Source organism: Pygocentrus nattereri, chromosome 9 (genome assembly GCF_015220715.1).
Source record: "Pygocentrus nattereri isolate fPygNat1 chromosome 9, fPygNat1.pri, whole genome shotgun sequence".
Classification (NCBI taxonomy): Eukaryota; Metazoa; Chordata; class Actinopteri; order Characiformes; family Serrasalmidae; genus Pygocentrus; species Pygocentrus nattereri.
The window spans coordinates 11500213-11526903 of NC_051219.1; the positions used below are offsets into that span (position 1 = coordinate 11500213).

The window sequence follows — 26691 nt, forward strand, 5'->3', positions numbered from 1 at the left end:
GTAAACCAGCAGCAGCAAAGTAACCAAATACTGCAAAACCACGTATAGTCAAATAAGGAAGCTGAATAAATGAATGATAATAAACGACAGGACACATTTCCTTTAGCTGTATTCACTTTTGTTACCTTCTGGAATCGTCTCCAAAACTGGCTCTCCTAGAGGAATGTTGACTCACTTACTCTGAACTGGGATGGATTTTTGATTAATAATGAAAATATTTTTTTACACAAATGTATAATCATAAAAAAATAAATAAAATAAAAAAAAAACATCCACTGATTTAGTTTTTTTAAGGAACTTGGTCTTTTTCTACGATCAACGTGTTGCCACGAATTAGACTTATTATAGACGTACAACTTTATTTTATTATACCTTTACTTCGACTGCTGAATGTTTTTTTAAGTATGTAATATCTTGGTCGTTCTTGATTGTTTAGTATGATTTAAAAAAATAAAAAACATAAAAATCCTGAATAATCCTAAAGCTACGCTGGGCGTGCGTGATGACGACAGCGGCTTGCGTGATGACGACAGTCGCTGGCGTCCCGGTCGGAGAGAGACAGCGGACACAGACTGAACATTTCTGAAGAAGATTTCAGAGACAAGCCGCAATGGTTCGGAGTGAAAACGCGGTCCGGCCTGTTCTGCTGAGTCTTTTTTACTGAACGCCGGCGGAAAACGCGAGCTGAGCGGCCGCGGCTGAGCTGACAGGCTTCGGTAAGTGAGCGGGCGGAGCGCCGGAGGGAGTTTGTTTGGTTTCGGACTCCAGCCAGAAAGTTTAGCAGCGCTAGCGAAGCGCAGCGCAGCTAACAGTGTTTACACCCACAAACATCAGCCCTTCAGCCCTTCAGCGCTGAAAACGCAGAAAACGCAGGAAACACCACAGGTCTGGGGTTTGAATTCGCCTATTACGACTTCAGTCTGCGGCGCAGGGGCTTGTTTTCGAGGTCGTTGTTGTTTTTGAGTTTGGCCGCTCTGTCAGATCGCTAGCGGTGTCGTTAACCTGCCGCACAAAACCTTATTTTGATGTGACCGACTACGTCAAATCAGCTTACTGCTGATCAGACCAGCGCATCTGAGCGAGATTAATCAGGTTAACGCGTCTTCTTTGTGTGTGTTCCGGTAGATTCAGTCCAGACAGTCGTACAAAACAACCTGTGGGTCAGTAGCTGGTTTGCTACCTTAAATAAGACCCAAGTTATTCAGATGAGCATGCCGAAGGACAGGTCCACCGGATTTTCAAAATGTATACATAATCCAGTCATTGAGACGTAAACAAAGTCACTTTGAGTGGTTTGAGGTAAAATGGTTCACTGTAGAGAAACTAACCAACTCTGATTTCTGTACAGTGGTGATGGGAATCGGGGGTCTCCGTGTCTACGACAAAAATATAGATCTTTTTTACTTTTCAAAAGCAATAGTGAACCCACGGGTGTCTTCTGAGTGTTTATATATGATGATGATGGTGATAAATCTGGGGGAAAAAGTTTTCTTTGGTGACTGTTCTGTCTTATAACACCCTGCATGCAACTCGCTACGATAAATAGATTAAAAATATATATATATAGTATATTTTAGCCCAAAGTTTAATCTCTGACAGAACAGTGGCTTGGGCATCAGGTAGCGTATTCAGAAGTATTTCATGTAATAACTTAGGACGTCTGGTTCCCATCACCTCCACTGCGTACAATTCTGACTAGGTACGTTTCTTTAGAGCGGAGCATTTTACTCCACACCTACCCTGAATGACTTTGTGTACATCTTAAAGATCGAAATTTGGAAAAATCTGTGGAATAACTTACACATTTGAATTAAAATTACTCAAGAAAAAAGTCTGAAAAAACTTCTGAACATCAGCCACGTGGTATGAAATCAGAAATGTGCCCAACGGCCTACTGTACACGCACAATAAGGCAAATAACGATCACGATGTGAGACAGACTTCCTAATTTAGTGTCAGTTTTCTAGGCTGAGATGAAGCCTAAATACCTCATCACATGCTGGTTTGAAATATTGGTCAAATCTAAACATCACTCTGATGGCCAGTGCTTATATGATTATGATATCATCATGTGTCCATAATATTTTGAGCATCCGTTGTCTACCTGTAGTGAAACGTTTCAAGAAATAAAGAGATGTTTATTATAATCCACATGTTTACATACATAATAATTAATTTGTATAATAATTAATTAAATACATTAATAACATGACTTTTGTAGAATACCTGAGCTCTTGTAACTTTTTGCTCATTGCTTAACTAAAATATGTTTGGTAATTGCTTCAGTAAAATAACTCCTGAAAGTGATGAGCAGCTCATTTATGGTAGAAAGATTGGAACACTGACAGATTAAATAACTCATTTATTGACCATCTAGATTTCAGTTATGGTTACATTTTCCATGTGAGTTAACGTGTCATTGAAATTTTGACACCGTGTAAATGGTAGCTGGTGTCTTAACTCTGTAAACATCCGTAGAAAATGGGAGGTTTGACGATGTGTTATTTGTGACAGTAGCACGAAAGTTCAGTCATTTTTTTCAATGTTACTGTTTTACAGACGTTGTGACCCAAAAGCTTGTGCTTCAGCCATCATCCCTGGCTCCACCGCTTTGAAAATGGTGGAGCCCCATGTTCACTGCATTTCGTGTGTGAGCCGGCGGTGCATGGTCAAGCCCGAGCCTGGCTTTTCTTGTGACCTCCTCGGTTGCCCACTGGTTTGCGGCGCCGTTTTCCATGGCTGTAAGGTGGATGAGCATCAGCTACTGTGTCCGTTAGAGAGGGTTCCGTGCCTCAACCACAGCATTGGCTGCCCTTTCATGCTGGCCCGGGGCAAGATGGCCGAGCACCTTGAGGTATGTCCTGCTGGAGTGGTTTGTTGCACAATGGAGTGGAATAGGTGGCCTGTGAACGACGAGGATTACCGCTCATATGAAAGATTGAGTCGAGATGCGGATGAGGAAGAGCAGCTAGACATGGCTCTTGCTTTGCAGGACCAGCGCACCATGCTGGCCTCACTTAAACTCGTCTCTCTAGCACCTACTAGTGGCCCTGAGAAAAAGGCACAGCCTGTGGAGAACTTTGAAAAACCTAATTTACTGACAGACAGTCCAGTTCCCACTCCACCAGCCGAGCGGCCTGCGGATGAGGCGTCTGCGGCATGCTGCTCAAAGGACAAAATCAGCAATGGAATTAACGGATTGAACGAGGAACGTTATGGTGAGCTTTACCAAACCACAGTAGAGACAACCAAAAGCCTAGCTGCAGCCCTCAATGTCCTAATCCACCTCAATGCCTCCGATACACAGTGTTCCACCACAAGTGTGTCAGCAGCACAGTCAGAATTAAATGGAGAGTTACATAAATCACTTGTTATGAAAGAAGATGCCGGGTCCAACTGTGATAAAATAGCAAATGGGGTTAGTGGTTTGAATGAAGAGTTGCAGCCTCAGCGACATCAAACCTTGATGGAGCTGGGCAGAAGCTTGGCCTCTGCCCTTGGTGCGCTGGGGGATGCCGTCAAAGGCACTGAACCAATCAGTAGCTCCAAAGTCAACAAGACGAACAGTGAGATCAACCAGCCAGAAACTGTAGAGTCAGCAGACATTGAAATGGAGGATGCTACGTCTGAAGCGAAGGCCATGTTTGGGGCAGTTGGTGGAATTGATGATGGAGGCATTAGTGAAGAGCATTCTCAAGAGTCTTCAGGGTATTTGCTCAGGCTGGATGATGCAGATGAGCGGAGCTTGTGTAACAACTGTCACAATGCCGTAGCAGCTACAGTGGAATTACAGGAGAATATCATGGAAGCGGCTGAGGTGGACCATGAGTGCCCGGAGGCCAGTGGTTCGCTGGAGTTTGTTGGTCCATTAATTCCCCACAGAGCACAGGTGAGATATGATCTAGCCCCTGTTGCTATGCAGGAAGCATCAGGATCCCAGGTTCCGTTACTGCAGCCACCTGTCCATGCCCAGGCATTGGTTATTCCCAGGGACTTTGCACTACCTTCCATGGCATTAGATTTTGAAGACAGGGCTTTTGAGAGGAAACTCCAAAACCTTCAGTTGCTGCGTAACTTTATGCCGCTCGCCCTTAACGGACGGAGGAGTTGTCCTGTGGACAGCTACCCACACAGGTATCCTCGCTGCAAAATGGAAGACAAATCTGTAGACACATCCGACCTGGAGCAGGAGCCTCGGGATGACCCCATGGGGCTCGGAGAGATTGATTTCATAGCCGCTGCCCTGCTTTTCTGCTTGGAGGAGTCACCCCGGGCCCGGAGGATATCAGACACTGTCTACGCTTTTGGCGGTTCGCGGGTCGATTTCGGTACCCAGACATTCAGCTTCCCTGCTGCGATCTTGGCCACCAGCACTATGGTCGGGGAGGTGGCATCAGCCTCTGCATGTGACCGAGCTGCACCCCGCCTCTCGCAGCCCAGCCCCTTCTGCACTCTGCGGCTGGACCTGACGCTGGAGCAGCTGGTGCCCCGACCCAGCTGGGCCCCGCGTGAAGGCTCCATGTTCACCTTTGAATGTGGCCAGCTCTTCCGCCGGGAAGAGTTCCTCTCACACTTCCGCAACGTCCATGGAGACATCCATTCGGGCCTGAATGGCTGGATGGAGCACCGCTGCCCGCTGGCCTACTATGGCTGCACCTACTCACAACGCAGGTTCTGCCCTTCCACTCATGGGTCAAGGGTTGTTCACAACCGCCACCTCAGGTCCTTTGGGGTGCAGCCTGTGATGGATGTGGTGGTGGAGCCTGGGTGCGACCGCCTGAGTGGATTGCCCTTTGAGATTCTCCAGCATGTAGCACGGTTCCTGGATGGCTTCAGCCTCTGCCAGCTGTCCATGGTGTCCCGCACCATGAGGGATGTTTGTGCTAGTCTCTTGCAGACACGGGGCATGGTGGTGGTACAGTGGGAGAAGAGGCAGTACCCAGACGGAAGAAGAACCTGGCAGATAAAAGACAAGGTAGACTGTAGTTTTTAAATGTAAAAGGCATTTTATGTTAACATAAACATACTGGGTATGTTTAAACTAATAGATTCTTAAAAATCTTAATTCCCCTAAACATGTTGAAGGTAAAGAATTTAATACAGTATGCAAATATTGTTAAAGTTTCAAAGCATACCATTCACTCTCCAGTCCGTACTGTCCATATATGGAAAGTCGAGGTCCAAGTTTTTATATCATCATGAAAATCAACATACAACCCCAATTCCAATGAAGTTGGGACGTTGTGTAAAACATAAATAAAAACAGAATATGATGATTTGCAAATTCTTTTCAACCTATATTCAACTGAATACACTACAAAGACAAGATATTTAATGTTTAAACGGATAAACTTTATCGTTTTGGCAAATATTCACTCATTTTGAATTTGACGCCTGCAACACGTTCCAAAGAAGTTGGGACAGGAGCAACAAAAGACTGGGAAAGTTGAGGAATGCTCAAAAAACACCTGTTTGGAACATTCCACAGGTGAACAGGTTAATTGGAAACAGGTGAGTGTCATGACTGGGTATAAAGGGAGCATCCCTGAAAGGCTCAGTTGTTCACAAGCAAGGACGGGGCGAGGTTCACCACTTTGTGAACAACTGCGTGAGCAAATAGTCCAACAGTTTAAGAACAACGTTTCTCAACGTCCAATTGCAAGGAATTTAGGGATTTCATCATCTACAGTCCATAATATCATCAAAAGGCAGAAAACCAACATTGAATGCCCGTGACCTTCGATCCCTCAGGCGGCACTGCAATAAAAACCGACATCATTCTGTAACAGATATTCCCACATGGGCTCAGGAACACTTCAGAAAACCACTGTCAGTGAACACACTGTCCGGTTTGTTTCCAGCGCAAAGTTCAAAAGCCAGCATCTCTGATGATCTGGGGGGGTGTTAGTGCCCATGGCATGGGTAACTTGCATATCTGTGAAGGCACCATTAATGCTGAAAGGTACATTCAGGTTTTGGAGCAACATCTGCTGCCATCCAAGCAACGTCTTTTTCAGGGACGTCCTGCTTATTTCAGCAAGACAATGCCAAGCCACATTCTGCACGTGTTATGACAGCGTGGCTTCATAGTTAAAGAGTGCGGGTACTAGACTGGCCTGCCTGCAGTCCAGACCCGTCTCCCATTGAAAATGTGTGGCGCATTATGAAGCGGAGACCCCGGACTGCTGAGCAACTGAAGTTGTACATCAAGCAAGAATGGGAAAGAATTCCACCTACATAGCTTCAACAATTAGTGTCCTCAGTTCCCAAACGCTTATTGAGTGTTGTTAAAGGAAAGGTGATGTAACACAGTGGTAAACACACCCCTGTCCCAACTTCTTTGGAACGTGTTGCAGGCATCAAATTCAAAATGAGTGAATATTTGCAAAAAACAATAAAGTTTATCTGTTTGAACATTAAATATCTTGTCTTTGTAGTGTATTCAGTTGAATATAGGTTGAAAAGGATTTGCAAACCATCGTGTTCTTTTTTTATTTATGTTTTACACAACGTCCCAACTTCATTGGAATTGGGGTTGTATTTATACATGTTTATAACTACCTTTTCAGCCTACAGCAGTTTATCCCCCGTCATTTATTATAAGTTGGGAGGAGTGTTTCATCCTGGACTGCTTTTTGAATGAGACACAGTAGGAGGTCAATCAGAACATGGCTCATTTACATACAGTGCCTTGCGAAGGTATTCACCCCCCCTTGGCATATTTCGTGTTTTGCTACCTCACAACCTGGAATTAAAATGGATTATTTGAGGGTTTGCATCATTTCATGTACAGAACATGCCTACAACTTTGAACATTTGATTTTTTTTTTTTGTGAAGCAGACAACAAATAGGACAAAATGACAGAAAACTTCAGTGTGCATAACTATTCACCCCCCTAAAGTCAGTATTTTGTAGAGCCATCTTTTGCGGCGATTATAGCTGCAAAAGCAAAAAAGCTTCCTGTTGGAAGGTGAACCTCCATTCCAATCTCAAATCACTGACAAACCAAAACTGGTTTTGCTCAAAATTATCTCTGTATTTAGCACCATCTTCCCCTCGACTCGGACCAGTTTCCCAGTCTCTGCTGCTGAAAAACATCCCCACAGCATGATGCTGCCACCACCATGTTTCACTGTGGGGATGGTGTTCTTGGGGTGATGAGATGTGTTGGTTTTGCATCAGAGTGTCTTTGGTGGCCGAAAAGTAAAATTTTGGTCTCATGTGGCCAGAGCACCTCCCTCCATACATTTGGGGAGTCTCCCACATGCCTTTTGGCAAACGAGCCTTCCTATGTTTGTCTGTAAGTAAAGGCTTTTTTCTGGCCACTCTTCCATAAAACCCAACTCTATGGAGTGTACGGCTTGCTGTGGTCATATGAACAGATACTCCAGTCTCTGCTTGGGAAGTCTGCAGCTCCTTCAGGTTTACCTTTGGTCTCTGTGCTGCCTCTCTGATTAATGCCCTCCTTGCCCGGTCCGAGAGTTTTGGTGGGTGGCCCTCTCTTGGCAGGTTTGTTGTGGTACCATGTGGTTCTTTCCATTTGATGATGGTGCTCCGGGGGATCATCAGATATTTGGATATTTTTTTATAACCCAACCCTGACTTGTACTTCTCAACAACTTTGTCCCTGATTTGTTTGGAGATCTCCTTGGTCTTCATGGTGTTGTTTGGTTAGTGGTGCCTCTTGCTTAATGGTGTTGCAGCCTCTGGGGCCTTTCAGAAAAGGTGTGTGTATATACTGACAGATCACGTGATGCTTAGATTGCACACAGGTGGACTTCAGTTCACTAAGCATGTTACTTCTGAAGGTAATCGGTTGCACCAGAACTTTTTATATATATATAAAAAGCCAAGGGGGTGACTACTTTTACAAGACATGGTGTAACTGTCTTAAAGGCACAGTATTGAAAACAGCCTCTTGAAGTCTGTGGACCAAGGAGGTTAAAAAAAATGTAACGTAAAAGCTAATTTTATTTTTGGTATGCAAAACCACAAAAACCTGGACATCAACGGGGGAAAAGTAAAATGTGATGAACATAGGATACACGTCTTTTAACTGTATGATATTTATTAAATTAGAAAACAGAAATTTAGTAATAAACCATCAAAGCCGTTCTACTACAGGTGATGTTTATTTCCTACAGGTGTGGCGGTTCAGTACAGCCTTCAGTCCGGTGACTAGGTGGGAATTTGCGGACATTTCCAGCATGGCGGACCACCTGAAGCACTGCCTGTATAATGAGGTCAACCGGCAGGTGGAGGCGGTGCCACTGCCCTGCATGTGCACAACCAGGGAGCTCACCCGGGATGGACGGTCGCTACGTTCGGTCCTTAAACCAGTATTATAACAAATGAAACACTTCACACCAGAACGCAAGAGCTAAAACACTACCTTACCTAACCTCTTTAATCTGTACTATCTATCACTGTGTACATAAGACGAAATATTTTTTGCTTTAAAAATATATATATATATATATATATATATATATATATATATATATATATATATATATATATATATATATATATATATATATTCAGTACATAAATTGAAGGTTGATTCCAGGTTGTGTGTTTAAAGTTTTAAGGTCGGACACACATTTTTCTCGCAGAAGTCACATCCGGAACGGTTCCGCAAGAGGGCTAACACTGAAGTGAGGAAAATGTTGGCCAAAAACGACTTAACTGAGTGGAATTAAATGAAGAGCCTTAATCGGTGCACTTGATTTATTTAACTCTACACACTAGGGTGATCCCAGTAATCTTTCACACTTAGGTCTTCCAGTGCTGACTCCAATCAAGTGCACATCTGCATTATATTGCATCTGCATGCTTCGGTTTACGGACAGTACCCTAACAGGATAAGTGGTCTTTTCTGGAACAAGTGCTAACAGGACTAACGGTGACTGAAACATCATGAAGATGCTTCGGTGTAGTGTTAACCTGCTCCTACGAGCTTTCATTCATTATTAGCTGCACCAGCAAATCTGAAGGTTTTCCTGTGAAGATCTCAGAGTAGTGCTCTTCCTCACTAAATTTCCCTTTTCAGTCTGTGAGTTTGAGGTTATGGAGAAGGCAGGAAGCTGATCCCAAATCGGAACACATATCTATTCCTTACAGATAAAGGTCATGAGTAAAGGTGCTGTTCAGGATCAGACTTTGGCGATCATATCAATGAATATGACTGTGGGTAAGCTGGGGCTGATCCTAAGTACCTTTGGATAAAATATCATAAATCATCAGAAAACACAAACACGAACCAGTGTGCTTACAGTATGAGCTCATATCTAAGTGTGTTGGCCATATATTTTTGTTTTTTTGGTGTAACAAAAGTTACACCCAGCACTTTACCGAACTCTGCCACTGGCAAAGACTCTCCGTCTTCAGGCAATAGAACATTGGGTTGCACTTTTAAACGGGCACTTCACAAGCATTTAGTAACACATTTGTAGAGACATATGTAGCACTTTCCAAAACATTAAACGTTTACATTCAGAAAGGCTTGCAAGCACAGGTTTTAGCTCCGTGTGCATGTCATAAAAGAAAATGTTTGCATTTGTTATTGTCCGAAAGCTTTACATATGTGCATCAGATGTGTTATGAAGTAATAATCTGGGCTCCAGTGCAGTGATTTTCTGTCCCAATCCTGGGAACCTGACTGCACCCTTGCAATTCTGATTGAAGGGAATACTCTGGTGTTTTTCAACCTAATGTTCAGCAGCTGTATCCCTGTGTGGTTACTTACCACAAATGATCATTTACACATGTTTCCCTCTACTTCATAAAAGAGCCAAAAACCTGTTGAGTCATAATAGAAGCCAGGGGGCCCTGAAGCAACTTCTCATTTGGGTTTTCTGTTTCTTTGTAAGTACAAGGAAAATTATAGTCCGTGTTGATTGAATGTTCATCAGGCCTGGCATCAGAGGATCACTTAGTGAGGCAATGCCCCACCACCAAATCATCAGGGCCTGCCGAGCTCACGGTTTTGTACAAGTGAAACTAAACCTTGGACACCCAGTTTTTAAGGCCACATCGATTTACAGATGCATCACTTTGGCTACGTTTACGTTACCAGGTTGACTCGGGTCAGATTTGCGTGTCCCAGCAGCCCTAAATCAGATCTGAGTCACATTAGGGCAAAAAAATCAGATTTTTGTCACTTCAGCCTGGTGATGTGAACGTAGCCGAAGTAGATGTTTTTAGGGCTGTGTGGACACACAAATCTAATCTTTTAAATCCGACCTGAGCCACTTCCATATGTGGTCCTAGATCGGATGCGTATCCGATTCCTGGCCATGCGACCTTAATGTGACACTCAGTGTTACCCTGGCAGCAGCGCCAAATTAAAGTTAAAGCTTGTAAACGGTGGAAGAGCAACACAGCTCACCTTTTCTGCCTTCGTCTCGCTCTAATAATGAAGCTTCGAGCTGATCAGAGTTCATCATCTTCACAACGAAGCTCTTTCCGCTTGTTATTTTGTGCTGATGACGCATGTGATTCATTCACGTGATGTTACTGAGTAGGATGTGCGCATGCGGGTCATTTCAGGACGCTGGTTCGTTCATATTAGTGACCGATTAGAATCACCGAAACGAGTGTGAATCATCGCGTCAGACCGGATTAGAGCAAAGAAAAAGATTTGAGCAACAAGGCTTGTAATGTGAATGTAGCTTTGTATTAGTCACATTTTAGGGATGAGCTGTATGTTGTAGGTGGATCTGGTGACTTGTAAAGGCAGCTCTTCTGTGGATTCTGTCCTGATTGTGTGGCTCTTTGGACCAACCTGCCATGTATTTCTGCCTTTCTGCTACATGGTTGCTACCCCTGCCCGGCCCCCTTTGATTCAGGTTAAAAAGCAATGGAGTATTCCTTTAACTCATGTAATGATCAAATTGTCAATTGTCAACCGTCAACCCTTCATGAGCTGAGTCAGGTTTGGTAGAGCAAGGAAAACACAATTGCAGTGCGTGGTATGGGATGTGGATTGCATACCATTGAGCTAGCCTGCTGCCCAAAGCCATGTTTTTATTTGTGTCTGTATAATCCCAATGAAGGCCTTACCAAGTGTTTTGTGTATGCAACTGTCACATGCTGCTGCTGCTGCTGAAGACGAAGGAAGAAGCCTTTTGCCTGATCAAGTGTGCTGGCTGAATGGATTTAGCAGAGTGACATCCAGGAGACAAAAGCCAGGACATGTTGTAGGCTGGAGATGCATGTGGTTTTTGGTTGTGTTAAATAAAAAGATATTTTATGATCTTTGACAAGACTCTGTGATTGTAGACTTTTTTTTCTGGTCATATTAAGTTTGACTCATCATAAATGACCACAGTAACCTTCTATAAAAATATGATGGCTTTATCTAGCCTCTAACACGCCCTTCTCACATCGTTGTGCTCCAGTGGGTGGGGAAAAACTATTTTAGCCAATAATGTTTCACCTCCCACTTCAATGGCCCCCACCTTTTATTGAGAGAAAAACACACCGCTAGGTCAGAGACCCTCCCTGATATTGTGATTCACAGAAATACATCATGAAAAATGAGCTGTGATTTCCAATTCTCAATGACTTTAAGGCTGAACAAGAGCGCCGACTGCACAGAAACTGCGAATGCACTTTTAGTTTATTTACACTGTCCGAGTTATTAGAAAACTCAATGACCCCAGAGGACTGGCATTTTACACTGTCTTGTAACCAGCTTCTACAACTTGAACAACAACACAATTGCATGAAGCTACTGAACTGTGATCAATTTGGATTTACCCTTTAAAAAGGGCATTGCTTGGTTGAATAAGTCTAGAGGTGTTTCCTAAAACTTGTTTTGTTGGTGGAAATAAACAAGTTGCACAGCACCAAAAGCTAACCCTTCATGTCCATCCGCAGCTTCTTCTCAGGCTAAGTCCAAGCTGTCCCCTCACATTCCATGAGGAGATTGTGTGCATTCATTAATTTCTAGCTTTAAAATGTATTACGTTAGGGTACAATTCACACCAGCAGGTTTTCAGGCCTTTGGATGGTTTTCTGATGCAGTCATGTCATAACTGAAGCTTGGAGGGAGGAACATGCCGGAAACCCTTCCTTCTTTCAATCTAGCACCCAGTAAATTCACATCCTCACGCGTTCCTGTGATCAACCCCCACTGCCACCCCATCTCCTCCCAGTTCCTCAGTTCTACATCAATACAGCTAAGCGGGGAGGTCTGGCCTTCTAGCTACAGACAGAAGCTGCCCATTTCTCAAGGGTTCTTCCGCTCCCTCAATCAGTTTTCTCTTATACAACCACCACATCTTGAAGGCATGGTCTGAACTCAGAAAAGCATTTTGGCTGAAAGTATCCTTGTGGTCCCTCCCTCACTGGAGCCCTTGGTCCATAGAGACAAGCTTTATGAGTGAATGGAGCACCACTGATGTTATTTAGCCATGCAGCGTCATTGTTCTCTTATACCAACAGGCTAATCTTCATGGTGATGTCACATGTGAAGAAACAAGAACGGGTACCTAAGTCTAAAACATCCTACACTGACCCAGAGAAAAAACTAGCTACAACAAAACTAGAGCAGGCCTGCCCAGACTGTGGCCAAATTTGGTCCATAGTGATGTTAGGCAGAAATCAAACTCCACCACTCACCTATGACATTGATATTTTATACTATATTTATTATTTTTAATGCTCCCTTCTTACGTTCAAAGCACGTTCATAACCAAATATACAAAAATAACATTTTAAAAATATGACTGGAAACCTTTTGTGTTTTTTTTTGTCTCTAGGACCACCACAGAACTACACGTAACTGGCCCCCCAGACCAGAGAATGGGTAAAAAGTTTTAATTTAAAAACACCTGAAAGTTCTTTTTATAGCGAACACTTTAACAGAAAAACCTTCATCTTTTAGTTTTAAACTTTCTCCTCTAGCTGTCGCTAACTGACTAGTCTGCTGTTTCCCCTGCTTGCACGCAAGGCATTATGGGAATTGTAGTTTCAGCTCACGACCGCTCAGAACTAACTGCGTTCAAATGTCTCAGTTTGGAAACTACAACTTAAGCAAAACAGTGGCGAAGCGAACTCGGGGGGAAAAGTCGCAGTGCTAGCTGCTAGCAGTCAAACCCAAATGGGTTTGTGTTGGTATGTAAGCACCCACACTCATCAAAAATACTCATAGCGCAAAGTTTTCATGAAAAAAATGACCTAAAGTCCAGCGACCCTTAGCCGCCCGCTCACTCCCAGCTGAACGCTGCCAAAAGTACACAAGCCTTATTTTTAGCCCCGAGCTCCACTCATCTCCGTTCTACTGTCAGACCGACTGAACACGACCGGTGTTACCTTACAGTCGCGGTTAAAGACATTTACTCAATTCTTTATTCAAGATGCTCATTTTCAGGTTCGGGGTGATTTTGACCCCGGATCGGCCGGACGTCGAGGTGTTTGTGCTGGGCTCCCGCCCGGAGCTCGGTCAGTGGAGCCCGGATAAGGCCGTCCGGATGAGCGCCGCACGGCCGCTGCTGTCCACCCGGGAGCCCTGCCTGTGGACCGGGCAGGTGCATCTAACCGAGCCGTACACGGATAAGCACTGGTTCAAGTTCATTAAGCGGCTCGACGGGAACTATATCTGGGAAGGTATTTAACATTACTTAGAAATAATAATCCAGTTCAAAGGAGCAGCAGCCTTAACACCACTGTAATGTCTATAACGTCACGTTTTCCTGTGTTGTCTAGAAAATGAAGTTTCTCTCAAACTCCCAACATTAGGTTTAAAACCTGATTGCTTTGCTTGCTAGAGGGAATTGGCTTAATTGTGACCATTGCAGGTCACTAGTTTCATGTAGGACGCCTTTACATTACACCTTTAGAAACCATCAAATCCATCTGGAACCAGCCTATTACACCATTAGATTCCTTGACCCCTGTGAAATCAGCTTATCTGGACAACATCAGGATCCAACAGAAACTTTTAATTGGGTTATATGACTTTTTTCACCTGGGTGGTGACTTTTTATGTATAAATACCAGTTAAATGAGAAATGCATTCTAATATTAAAATATAATTATTGCTGAAAAAAAATATATATACACCAACCAACTGCTTCATTAACACCACCTCCTTGTTTCTACGCTCATTGTCCATTTGATCAGCTCCACTTACTGTATAGGTGGACTTTGTAGTTCTACAGTTACAGACTGTAGTCCATCTGTTTCTCTGATACTCTGTTACCCCCTTTTACCCTGTTCTTCAGTGGTCAGGACCTCCAAAGAACAGGTATTGTTTGTGTGGTGGATCATTCTGCAGTGACACTGAAGTGGTGGTGTGTTAGTGGGTGTTGCGCTGGTGCGAGTGGAAGTGCTGCTGGAAAACAGTGAAAGGGGACTAACAAAGTATGCAAAGAAACAGATGGTCTACAGTTTGTAACTGCCGAACTACAAAAATTGAATTCGATGGTACGCCAGAGGACATGGGCCCTCTGAAGTTGTGTCCTACATGCAATTTTAACAGCATAGGACTATCTGTTTTCTACAGAGTTTACAAAGTCAGTAAAGAGTCAAACTGAATAGCGCTAGATTCTGTGCATCGAACAGACATCAGAAGACTGGCAACCTCAACAAAATACCCCACACAAACCAGCAAGCTTCATCAAATAAGGTAGCTATGTTGCTTTGGCATCCTACAGTCGCTGGTGGGGTAATATAATCAAGTTTGAAGCTGCACTTAGTTTCATGCAGCATCATTAGTGTACAGGAGTGGTAGCTTCTCTGTAGCATGAGTGTAGCATTGCTTGTAATTCTGGGTTTTCAAAGCAGATTTATCCCATTGCAAAATCGGTGTCAAGACAGAGTTCCTGATATAGGCATGATGCCATCTAAACAATTTAGAGGTCTGTTGATAATGTGAACCATATGACTTGCTACACAGAAGTCATTTACAAACATATACCATGTATCAGACATCAAATGTAAAAAAAAATCATTTTATGATGTGCATTTTTGATTTCTGATTAACTCTTTGAGTGCTGCGTCGTGCTAATTTTACTAATAACTACTGTAACACCATTTGTCCTTCAAAGATGACCTCAGATTTGCTGCCTGCTGCTAAGAGTTTTTCACTGAGAGCAATTCTCAAAGTGTCCATGCATGGTCATTCACTGCTGTCCATGTAGAGTGTGAGGATTCTGATGCCCTCGGTAGACTTCATTTATGCTGTATGGACAGCACTGTCACACTCAGACTGTCATCTATGCTAGGCTAGCCTCCTCAATTAGTCTGACCCCTCTGAGGTTTCCCAGTAGGCCTTGTCAAAGTTAAAGAGCCCAGCCAAGTGTGCGTTTCACTCGATCAACAAGACTTAAACAAAAAGCCACAGCCGCTGTGATGGATAGAGGCAGGTTTGTTAATTCCCTCAACTTTATTCAGCTTCAGTTTGCTAAAGCTTATTTTACCGGGTCGAGTTCACACTCCTCTTTTGGCAAACGGGCCAAAATGTCGGCCAAAGTGTGGCTAATTAGATTTCCATTAAGTTAATTCAGGACTCTAATCACCCAGAGTGTCCTTACACCCAGCCTTGGTCAGCCACAAATCAAATGCATTATGTAGCCTGGGCTCAATGTTTAAAGAGATAGTCAGGCTGTCCATTAAGTCTATTGGATTTTTATGTTCATTACAGCATATTAGATTCATAAAGGCCACATTTTACCTGCAAGAACCTCTTCACACCGCCTGTATGTGTTGCTGGGACTTGTGTTTACAAAACAATATTTTAGTTTTTATTAGTTTTATAGTTATTAAACGGCAGAACTTGATTCAATAATGCAGTTGTATTCAGAGAATGGATGATGTAATGGGCCATTTTTACCCCTAGATGTCAGTGGTGGCACATATAACATCTCAAGGCCCTTGTAGATTCTTTTATGCTAAAGTTAGAATCTTCTTTGTGTTCGAGTCATTTTCTTGATTCACACCCAAGTACATGAGCTGTTAAGTTTTGTGGAGCCTGAGAGTCAGAAAAGCTCCTCAAGTGAAAAGCCTTCCTAGTCTCTTCTGTCTTGGACCTTTGTGCTTCTTAATTGGCCTCGGTTCCTCTGTGTGCGTTCCCATGTGTTCCGTTTTGTTGGGGTTCATTCATGTTTCACTCTGAATGCATCTGCTTAACTAGCTGATGAGAGCCAGAACACATTTTCTGTTGTCTCTCTTTTGCTGAAATCCATTCACGTCTTTTCTTTCTCTGTTTGTTGGCAAGCTGTAATTTCCGACTTGTCAACAACTTCCTTAGAACATGTGACACATTTAATAACACAATGTGTGGTGATTGCGCCGTGTGGATCTAGGCCCAATGTCACTGAGTGCCAAGTCTCAGTTCCACCTGGCAGTGTAGCCTTCCAAAAACACAGCCCTGCCTTAGGCTTCAGATAGACAGATAGATAGATGGTGTTATTGTCCTCGAAAGGAAATTCTTCGCACAGGCAGGTATAAGTAAAACCATACAGATGCTGTATATCAAATTCTGTAATAAAAGGAAACAAATCTCAGTAACAAATTGTTGCTCTCATAACAGCACCATCATAGCCATCACTGTTACATGGTTGACATCACCAGTACATCATAGTTATAATAGCAGATACATCACAGTCATCACCAACCAAACATAGTCCTGTCATCACAGACACATTATAGACATCACTCACATATCATAGTAATCACAGACACATTATAGTCATCACCCACATATCATAGTAATCACAGTCACATTATAGTCATCACCCACATATCATAGTAATCACAGTCACATTATAGTCATCACCCACATATCATAGTAATCACAGGTACATTATAGACATCACCCACATATCATAGTAATCACAGACACATTATAGACATCACTCACATATCATAGTAATCACTGACACATTATAGACATCACCCACATATCATAGTAATCACAGACACATTATAGTCATCACCCACATATCATAGTAATCACAGTCACATTATAGACATCACCCACATATCATAGTAATCACAGGTACATTATAGTCATCACCCACATATCATAGTAATCACAGACACATTATAGTCATCACCCACATATCATAGTAATCACAGACACATTATAGTCATCACCCACATATCATAGTAATCACAGGTACATTATAGACATCACCCACATATCATAGTAATCACAGTCACATTATAGTCATCAACCGCATATCATAGTAATCACAGGTACATTATAGACATCACCCACATATCATAGTAATCACAGACACATTATAGTCATCAACCACATATCATAGTAATCACTGACACATTATAGTCATCAACCGCATATCATAGTAATCACAGGTACATTATAGACATCACCCACATATCATAGTAATCACAGACACATTATAGTCATCAACCACATATCATAGTAATCACAGACACATTATAGTCATCAACCACATATCATAGTAATCACTGACACATTATAGTCATCACCCACATATCATAGTAATCACAGTCACATTATAGTCATCACCCACATATCATAGTAATCACAGGTACATTATAGACATCACCCACATATCATAGTAATCACAGTCACATTATAGTCATCACCCACATATCATAGTAATCACAGGTACATTATAGACATCACCCACATATCATAGTAATCACAGACACATTATAGACATCACTCACATATCATAGTAATCACTGACACATTATAGACATCACCCACATATCATAGTAATCACAGACACATTATAGTCATCACCCACATATCATAGTAATCACAGTCACATTATAGACATCACCCACATATCATAGTAATCACAGTCACATTATAGACATCACCCACATATCATAGTAATCACAGGTACATTATAGTCATCACCCACATATCATAGTAATCACAGACACATTATAGTCATCACCCACATATCATAGTAATCACAGGTACATTATAGACATCACCCACATATCATAGTAATCACAGTCACATTATAGTCATCAACCGCATATCATAGTAATCACAGGTACATTATAGACATCACCCACATATCATAGTAATCACAGACACATTATAGTCATCAACCACATATCATAGTAATCACAGGTACATTATAGTCATCACCCACATATCATAGTAATCACAGACACATTATAGACATCACCCACATATCATAGTAATCACAGTCACATTATAGACATCACCCACATATCATAGTAATCACAGGTACATTATAGTCATCACCCACATATCATAGTAATCACAGACACATTATAGTCATCAACCACATATCATAGTAATCACAGACACATTATAGTCATCACCCACATATCATAGTAATCACAGACACATTATAGTCATCACCCACATATCATAGTAATCACAGGTACATTATAGTCATCAACCACACATCATAGTAATCACTGACACATTATAGTCATCACCCACATATCATAGTAATCACAGACACATTATAGTCATCACCCACATATCATAGTAATCACAGGTACATTATAGACATCACCCACATATCATAGTAATCACAGTCACATTATAGTCATCACCCACATATCATAGTAATCACAGGTACATTATAGTCATCAACCACATATCATAGTAATCACTGACACATTATAGTCATCACCCACATATCATAGTAATCACAGACACATTATAGTCATCACCCACATATCATAGTAATCACAGGTACATTATAGACATCACCCACATATCATAGTAATCACAGACACATTATAGTCATCACCCACATATCATAGTAATCACAGGTACATTATAGACATCACCCACATATCATAGTAATCACAGTCACATAGTCATCAACCGCATATCATAGTAATCACAGGTACATTATAGACATCACCCACATATCATAGTAATCACAGACACATTATAGTCATCAACCACATATCATAGTAATCACTGACACATTATAGTCATCACCCACATATCATAGTAATCACAGACACATTATAGACATCACCCACATATCATAGTAATCACAGTCACATTATAGACATCACCCACATATCATAGTAATCACAGGTACATTATAGTCATCACCCACATATCATAGTAATCACAGACACATTATAGTCATCACCCACATATCATAGTAATCACAGACACATTATAGTCATCACCCACATATCATAGTAATCACAGACACATTATAGTCATCACCCACATATCATAGTAATCACAGGTACATTATAGTCATCAACCACATATCATAGTAATCACTGACACATTATAGTCATCACCCACATATCATAGTAATCACAGACACATTATAGTCATCACCCACATATCATAGTAATCACAGTCACATTATAGTCATCAACCGCATATCATAGTAATCACTGACACATTATAGTCATCACCCACATATCATAGTAATCACAGACACATTATAGACATCACCCTCATATCATAGTAATCACAGACACATTATAGTCATCACCCACATATCATAGTAATCACAGACACATTATAGACATCACCCTCATATCATAGTAATCACAGACACATTATAGTCATCACCCACATATCATAGTAATCACAGATACATTATAGTCAACACCAACATATCATAGTAATCACAGATACATTATAGTCAACACCAACATATCATAGTAATCACAGACACATTATAGTCATCACTCACATATCATAGTAATCACAGACACATTATAGTCATCACCCACATATCATAGTAATCACAGGTACATTATAGACATCACCCACATATCATAGTAATCACAGTCACATTATAGTCATCACCCTCATATCATAGTAATCACAGACACATTATAGTCATCACCCACATATCATAGTAATCACAGACACATTATAGTCATCACCCACATATCATAGTAATCACAGGTACATTATAGTCATCACCCACATATCATAGTAATCACAGATACATTATAGTCAACACCAACATATCATAGTAATCACAGATACATTATAGTCAACACCAACATATCATAGTAATCACAGGTACATTATAGTCATCACCCACATATCATAGTAATCACACATTACTGTTGTCATAGACACACTGACCAGTGATCATTATTTTGTGTTAGTGATGACTACAGTGTGTTGGTGATGGTAGTAATGTGTTGATGATGACTGTGCATTATTGTTGATGACTGTGATGGTGATAAAAGTGTGAAACTTTTGAGTTGAAGTTCGTGAGGGCATGTTAGAAAACGTGTTGAAGTGTTGGACAAAATTAGCTGACTAGTACTAAATCACACAGCATTATAAAGAGTGTTTGACATTGACAAATATACTTTACACCCGATACTCATATCTATCATATCATACACAAACGATAAACTACAAAATGACAACATGCTTAGAGATGTATGAAAACACACAGAGCATCTCTTGCTTGCGCAACAGTGCATATGCTATCAAAGCATTAATATATAATATGAATAACCTTGATACATACATTTCACGTCTTGCTCTGTCCCATGAGTTGTCCCGCAGGCTCATGGCTGACAGGTCAGAGATGATGATAGATGAACAAATCTGCAGCATTTTCCTGTTTTCCGGAACAAATCAGGCCCTGTGTGAAAACATAAGCCTCTGGGTTTGCTTGGTTTGCAACAGTAAAGGCCTAAACATGAAGCACAAATCACTGTACAGAACATAATTTTAAAATGACTGTAATCAATAAAGACCTTGTTAGGGCTGCAATTGAATCATGGATGTGTGATTGTTGTTAGAGCTGTAAAGGTTCTCTCTCAGTTGAATTCAGTTCATGGAGATGAAGTTTGACCCGTTTTGACTTTTCATGACCCGCCAGCTCCAATTAAGCAGAATTACATGGCTATTATCGAAAGCTTTTTGTGAGGTAGACGTGAATAAAATGCCAAGGCACTGCTCTGTGCTTTAACGGCTCTGGTTCAGTGAAGGCACTGATGTTAGGCCTCTGCATCATGCATTCATGTACCTGACCTTTCGCTTGACAAAAAATTATTTTTGACAGTTTATTCAGTTCATTGTGGCTGTTTTTTAATACAACAAACAGCATAAAGAGAGTGATTGCATTTATAAAAGTTTTGTGTTAATGACAGTTAGATCAAAGTTTGCTCAATACCAAATGTTCACAGTTACTCACAGTTTGGATAAAAGCGTCTGCTAAATGTAATGTAATGTAATGTAAAGTTGCAGTCAATCACCCAAGACATGGTGTCTGAAGTTTGCTTCCCTAGTTTTGTATTGGAACTACAAGGCTAATGGGGCTGACAAGTAACGATAGCTTGTAGCAACTAATTAGTTTTGTAGAAAGTGTGCCTGCAAACACATGTTGTAAAGTATTAATCAAATAGACTTGCTTATATGGTTTCTGATATTGTATGACATATTATTGTCTAAAACAGTTACAAAACTGGTTCTTGGACTTTCAGCCTCAAATGGTCCACCCACATAAAAATGGACCTTCTGAAATCTTCCACGCACAAAATTGGCCACAACTATTTGTTTTTCCAGCTATAATTCTAGTCAACAGTAGCGAACAGCTGCCTGCTGTACCTAATAAGTAACACAAGCAGCTGCTTAGGGCCCCGTTGCCACCAGGGAGCCCCATAACAACTTCTGGGTTATTACTGTACCACTGTGTTCTCTAAGACTGTCTAACTGGTTAATGATATTCCAAAAAAGAATGTGTGTGGGGGTTTTGTGGTTATACCATTTGTACTGGCATACTTGTTTTGCAACAGCAGTTAAAAACTTTCACCGTTAATCCAGATCTAGTTAGGTTGTGATTAATGCTCATGAGGCATGATGTTTATGATGAACAGCCAATCACGTGAAACATGAAGAGGAGTCAACAAATAAGGAATAAGAAATCATACTCCCTAAAGTTGTAGAAAGAAAAGCATTTGTTAAGGTTAAAAAACAATGCTGCCACCACTGCCACCAGGGTTAGTCCAACAAAGCTACTGTAAGTTAGCTGGGAAAACAAGAAATTCTGTGTGTTCTGTGGGTAATGCTTTATTTAAACTCTGCTACATGACACTGACATAACCATGCCATAAAAATGTTATAGTAGATGTCATATGCTGTCATGAGTTGTCATAACAGAATATGGCAGAATATAACAAAACAGACTTGAATTAATAATAATGGTAACATGGCACTGTTACATTTCTGGACATAATTTGTCATGACATTTCATACTAGCATATAACATCTTTCATGACATGTTTATGGCATGGTTATGTCAGTGATATGTATGTAAAATATTACTGACACAGATGATATTACCAATGATGTAGTTCAACTGACCCTCATAGACATTATGTACAGACTCACATACATATTAACACATATATTAGCAACCACCTGGAATACAAAATCAATGGCCTAACAACACCATAACAACCTCCTGGTACCATAGCAACAGCCTAACAACACCTTAGCAACCTGGGATACAAGAGGAACAGCCTAGCAACACTTCAGCAAGCTCTTGGGATTCCAGAGGAAAGGCCTAGTAACACTTCAGCAAGAGCCAGGGTTATCATAGTAATGGCCTAGAATACCTTAAGAACCACCTGGGATAACATAGCAACGGCCTAGCAACATCTTAGCAACCGCCTGGGAAAATATAGCAGTGGCCTAGCTACACCATATGAACCACCTGGAATAACATCGCAATGGCCTAGCAACACCTTAGCAACTGCCTAGGATAACAAAGTAATGGCCCAGCAGCACCTTAGCAATCACTTTATATTATACCATAGCAACAGCCTAGCAACACCATAGAAATCACCATGGATTCCATGGATTCCATGCCTAGCAATACCTTAAGAACCACCTGGAATACCATAGCAATGGCCTAGCAACATCTTAGCAACTACCTGAAACACCATGGCAATGGCATATGAACACCTTAGCAACTGCCTATGATAACAAAGTAATGGCCCAGCAGCACCTTATCAACCACTATATATCATACCATAGAAGCAGCCAAGCAACACCATGGCAATCACCATGGATTCCATAGCAATGGCATAGGAACATCTTAGCAACCACCTGGGTTTTCATAGCAACTGCTCTTCAAGCCAACTTAAGGTTCCTTCACCTTCTCCTCTTCTAGTTTTAAGTGTTATTTTGAATCTATTCCTAATAAAACCACTTAAGTCACTGAAGTCAACTCTGTCTCCAGGTAACGGTCCTCATCATGACCGTGAATGTGTGTATGACAAAAGCAACATGGTGGACGGCGTGTACTGCCACCCGATTGGTCACTGGATCGAGAAGAGTGGCCACACAGATGAGATGAAACACACGACTGACTTCTACTTCAGCGTTGCAGGAGAGCAGGCCATGCACTTCTCAAAGTATGTACAGTAACGATCGCAAGTGAGGAGCCACTTAAGTTTTAACACTATAGAACTACTTTGGCTGCAGATATATGCAAAATGATTTGAACATGATGCTACACTGTACAACTTCACAGCTTAGTTGGAGGAAATTAAGAAATGCTTGATGTCTCGATAATGAAGGACAGAGTGGTAGATCATTTGATCTGTAGAGCGTTAACTAATAATAAGATAAACATCTAGAATGCTTCATATTTCAAAAATGGTTCATATTTAAAGACAAAAGTCAAAGACAGTTTTGGCTATAAATAGATAATTAGTGTATTTGATTTATTATTACTTATCCCCACATTACTATTTATTATTATTACTATTGCCCACAACATTGTATGAGTTACTGCGGTGTATGAAATAACACACATTAGAAGAGAGAAACTTTCCTGTATTTGTTCACTTTTTCTGTTTCTTTTGCTCTTTATCTCCCTCTCATATTCTCCCTCAGCTCTTTTTGTGGTTAAGCAGCTTTTCTTCGCTGTTCTCTCTTTCTCTCTGTCAGAGGCGCATGTAGGTCATAGTAAAGGTCCGAGCTGTGCACAATGGTCTCTAATAGACTCTAACAGGGTCACAGTGAAGGACAGGGTGTCACACACCTGCAGTCTGTGTGTATGTGAGTGTGAGTCCATTGTTAAGCACAGTTACAAACACTGTTATGCATATTAAGAAAGGCGTTTGAGTTGAAAAGCCCTGAGCAAGACTATGTGTGTGTGCTAATGAGTGAGATTTAACTGAGGTAATGATGGAGGGGGGGGTGAAAAGCTGTAGATTAAAAGTGGAAAAGCAAAGGACAAAACATCAAAAACTTTTTTAAAAATGACATTCATTTTATGTCATTTTTTGACTGATCAAGCTGCCAGCCTGTTTCTTTTACTGCTGTCCTCTTTGCAGTCCCCGTGTGTGTGTGTGTGTGTGTGTCTCAAGGTCATGATCATTGTCAATTTTAGCTGATGATTACTCACCATACAAATAACTGGAATGAACATTTTATTTTATTCTTTTTTTGCTAATTGTATGCAGGTATCCTAACTAATGACAGACACAGCTCAAGCTCAAATAAACAAACATGACTGCCCTCTAAAGGTGTCATAAAAAACATAAAATAAACATAAATAACATCATATTATTATTATTATTATTATTATTATTATAAATCAAGAATTCAGTAGGTAATAAGTTTTTAAATGGTAAATAACATGCTGTAATGATCAGTTTACATTATTTATTGTCAAGTCATATATCTTAAGATTTGATCTCTTGTTTTAAAATATGATGAGCTCTGGTTATTAATGTTATGTTTTTAATTTGATGTTCTACAGCTTTCTCTGTTATTTTTTAAGATATTCATCACTCTGGAAACATCTAACATAACATTGATTTACAGCTTGAACAACTGTGTGTGAGAGAGAGAGAGAGAGAGAGAGAGAGTGAGAGAGAGAGAGAGAGAGAGAGAGAGCGAGCGAGAGAGGTCGTGGTCAGTTTCACTTCTTAAGCTCAAATCCTGTATGACTCTGCATTAATACTGGTGTTGAGCTTTCAGTTCCACCTGCCTGACATGCACTATTGGTATAATAGTGTTTCTCTCTCACTGCGTCTCTCTCTGTCAGTGTCTCTCACCCTCCTTCTCTTTAGCAATGCTTCATGAAGTTCTTCAGTAGGTTCAAAGTCATCACTGCCCTCTGCTTTTCACTCAGCCTGTTTCATTTCATCTCTATGGCATTTCTTCTGGGAAAAAACAGCAAGAAGCAGCTAAAAGGATTACCTCAGAAACATCGGGCGGCTGTACTGATAACTTTGTTACTATTATGACTAGGAAGTCAGATTGTGACCATTATACATCAGAAGATTTCTCTTCAATTCACTGGAATGGCCTCAGGATGGCTGCACAGTTTTGTGGGTAACATCACTGCAGACACCATTAGATGACACTCATCCTGATAGTGTGGATATAGGCTCAGGTACTTCATTGCACTGCTGTGAAGTTGAATTGAATGTATTGGAGGGTTGTTCTATGAAAAGTGGACATTTCAGATTGTTTGAGATTCTACAGGTCAGTCATAGGGCCTAGTAAGGGCCTGTAAGAGATGCAAAATATCTGGAAAAAAAAAACATGCTAAAATATGGTGTTTGTGCACTGCTGCACGTCACCCTGTAAAGCGTGAAATAATCATTTCTTACACACATTACATGCAATTACTCATTTCCACCAGAGAGGTCTCCAAATCCCCAAAGCCTACACAGTGAAGCTTTAACAGTTTAAATAAAAATAAAACAGGAACTCTTAATCATTAAGGAACTTATAATGCTTCAGCAGACCCAAAGATTTTGGACATGACTGCGCACCAGTGCACAAAGCAAGGTCCATAAAGACGTGGATGAGCCAGTTTGGTGTGGAAGAACTTGACTGGCCTGCACAGAGTCCTGACCTCAACCCGATAGAACACCTTTGGGATGAATTAGCCTGAATAAGCCTTCTCGTCCGACATCAGTGTATGACCTCACAAATGCGCTTCTCGAAGAACTGTCAAAAATTCCCATAAACACACTCCTAAACCTTGTGGAAAGCCTTCCCAGAAGAGTTGAAGCTGTTATAGCTGCAAAGGGTGGGCCGACGTCATATTAAACCCTATGGATTAAGAATGGGATCTCACTCAAGTTCATATGCTTGTGAAGGCAGACGAGCGTGTGAGAAACACCCGAGATACAATAGCAACGACCTAGCACCCACATGGAACACATTAGCAACAATCTGGCAACCCCCAAGAAACCTCCAAACAACCACGTAGGATAGCCTAGTAACCACCTGGGTAACCACAGCAACCGGAAATGCACTTTTGTAGTTTATTTTATCCCTGACTTGTTGCAAGTTGACTGAGCTTTTGTCTTACGTATCTTTGCAATATTCTTTTTGCTCAGCAGCTGATAAACATGCTGCTTATGGAAACTGGGGGTCAGAATGGATCAATTCAGTCCACTCATAAGGGGAATCAAACATCAGCAAGAATTACTGTTTTGGTAAGGCTCTTCTGAGCCTGAGGAATGTAGGGTGTGATCTGGAAGCACAATCTGATTATTATCTTAGGATTTCGACTGGTAAGAGTACAAAGCAATGTGTTTCGGTCTCTGATCCGGCAAGTGGTATTCCTCTCTGCTTCTGTTTATAACCATGAAGTTCATCATCCTGTTATCCTTTTTATCCGCCGCTTCAGTACAAGATTAGACCCCTTAGCAGGCGTTCAATATTCACTTGAAACTATAAGTACATGTGCAGCTCATTTAAAAACGATTTC

At 41.2% G+C, this 26691-nt stretch overlaps 2 protein-coding genes across 2 annotated transcripts in view; both read left to right on the forward strand.

The window, feature by feature from the left end:
- The first annotated feature begins 533 nt into the window (after positions 1 to 533).
- Positions 534 to 8454, forward strand: fbxo30b (F-box protein 30b). Its single transcript, XM_017717925.2, has 3 exons — positions 534 to 716; positions 2560 to 4975; positions 8146 to 8454. Exons 2-3 carry the CDS (start codon positions 2618 to 2620, stop codon positions 8347 to 8349), a joined length of 2562 nt encoding a protein of 853 aa, XP_017573414.2. The 5' UTR covers positions 534 to 716; positions 2560 to 2617; the 3' UTR covers positions 8350 to 8454.
- Positions 8455 to 13054: 4600 nt separating this feature from the next.
- epm2a (EPM2A glucan phosphatase, laforin) overlaps positions 13055 to 26691 on the forward strand; it is a 32443-nt gene continuing 18806 nt past the window's right edge. Inside the window, exons 1-2 of the mRNA XM_017717931.2 lie at positions 13055 to 13615; positions 23191 to 23365. Of these exons, the coding sequence (XP_017573420.2) occupies positions 13366 to 13615; positions 23191 to 23365 (425 nt within the window). The 5' untranslated portion in view covers positions 13055 to 13365. The remainder of the gene's footprint in view (positions 13616 to 23190; positions 23366 to 26691) is intronic.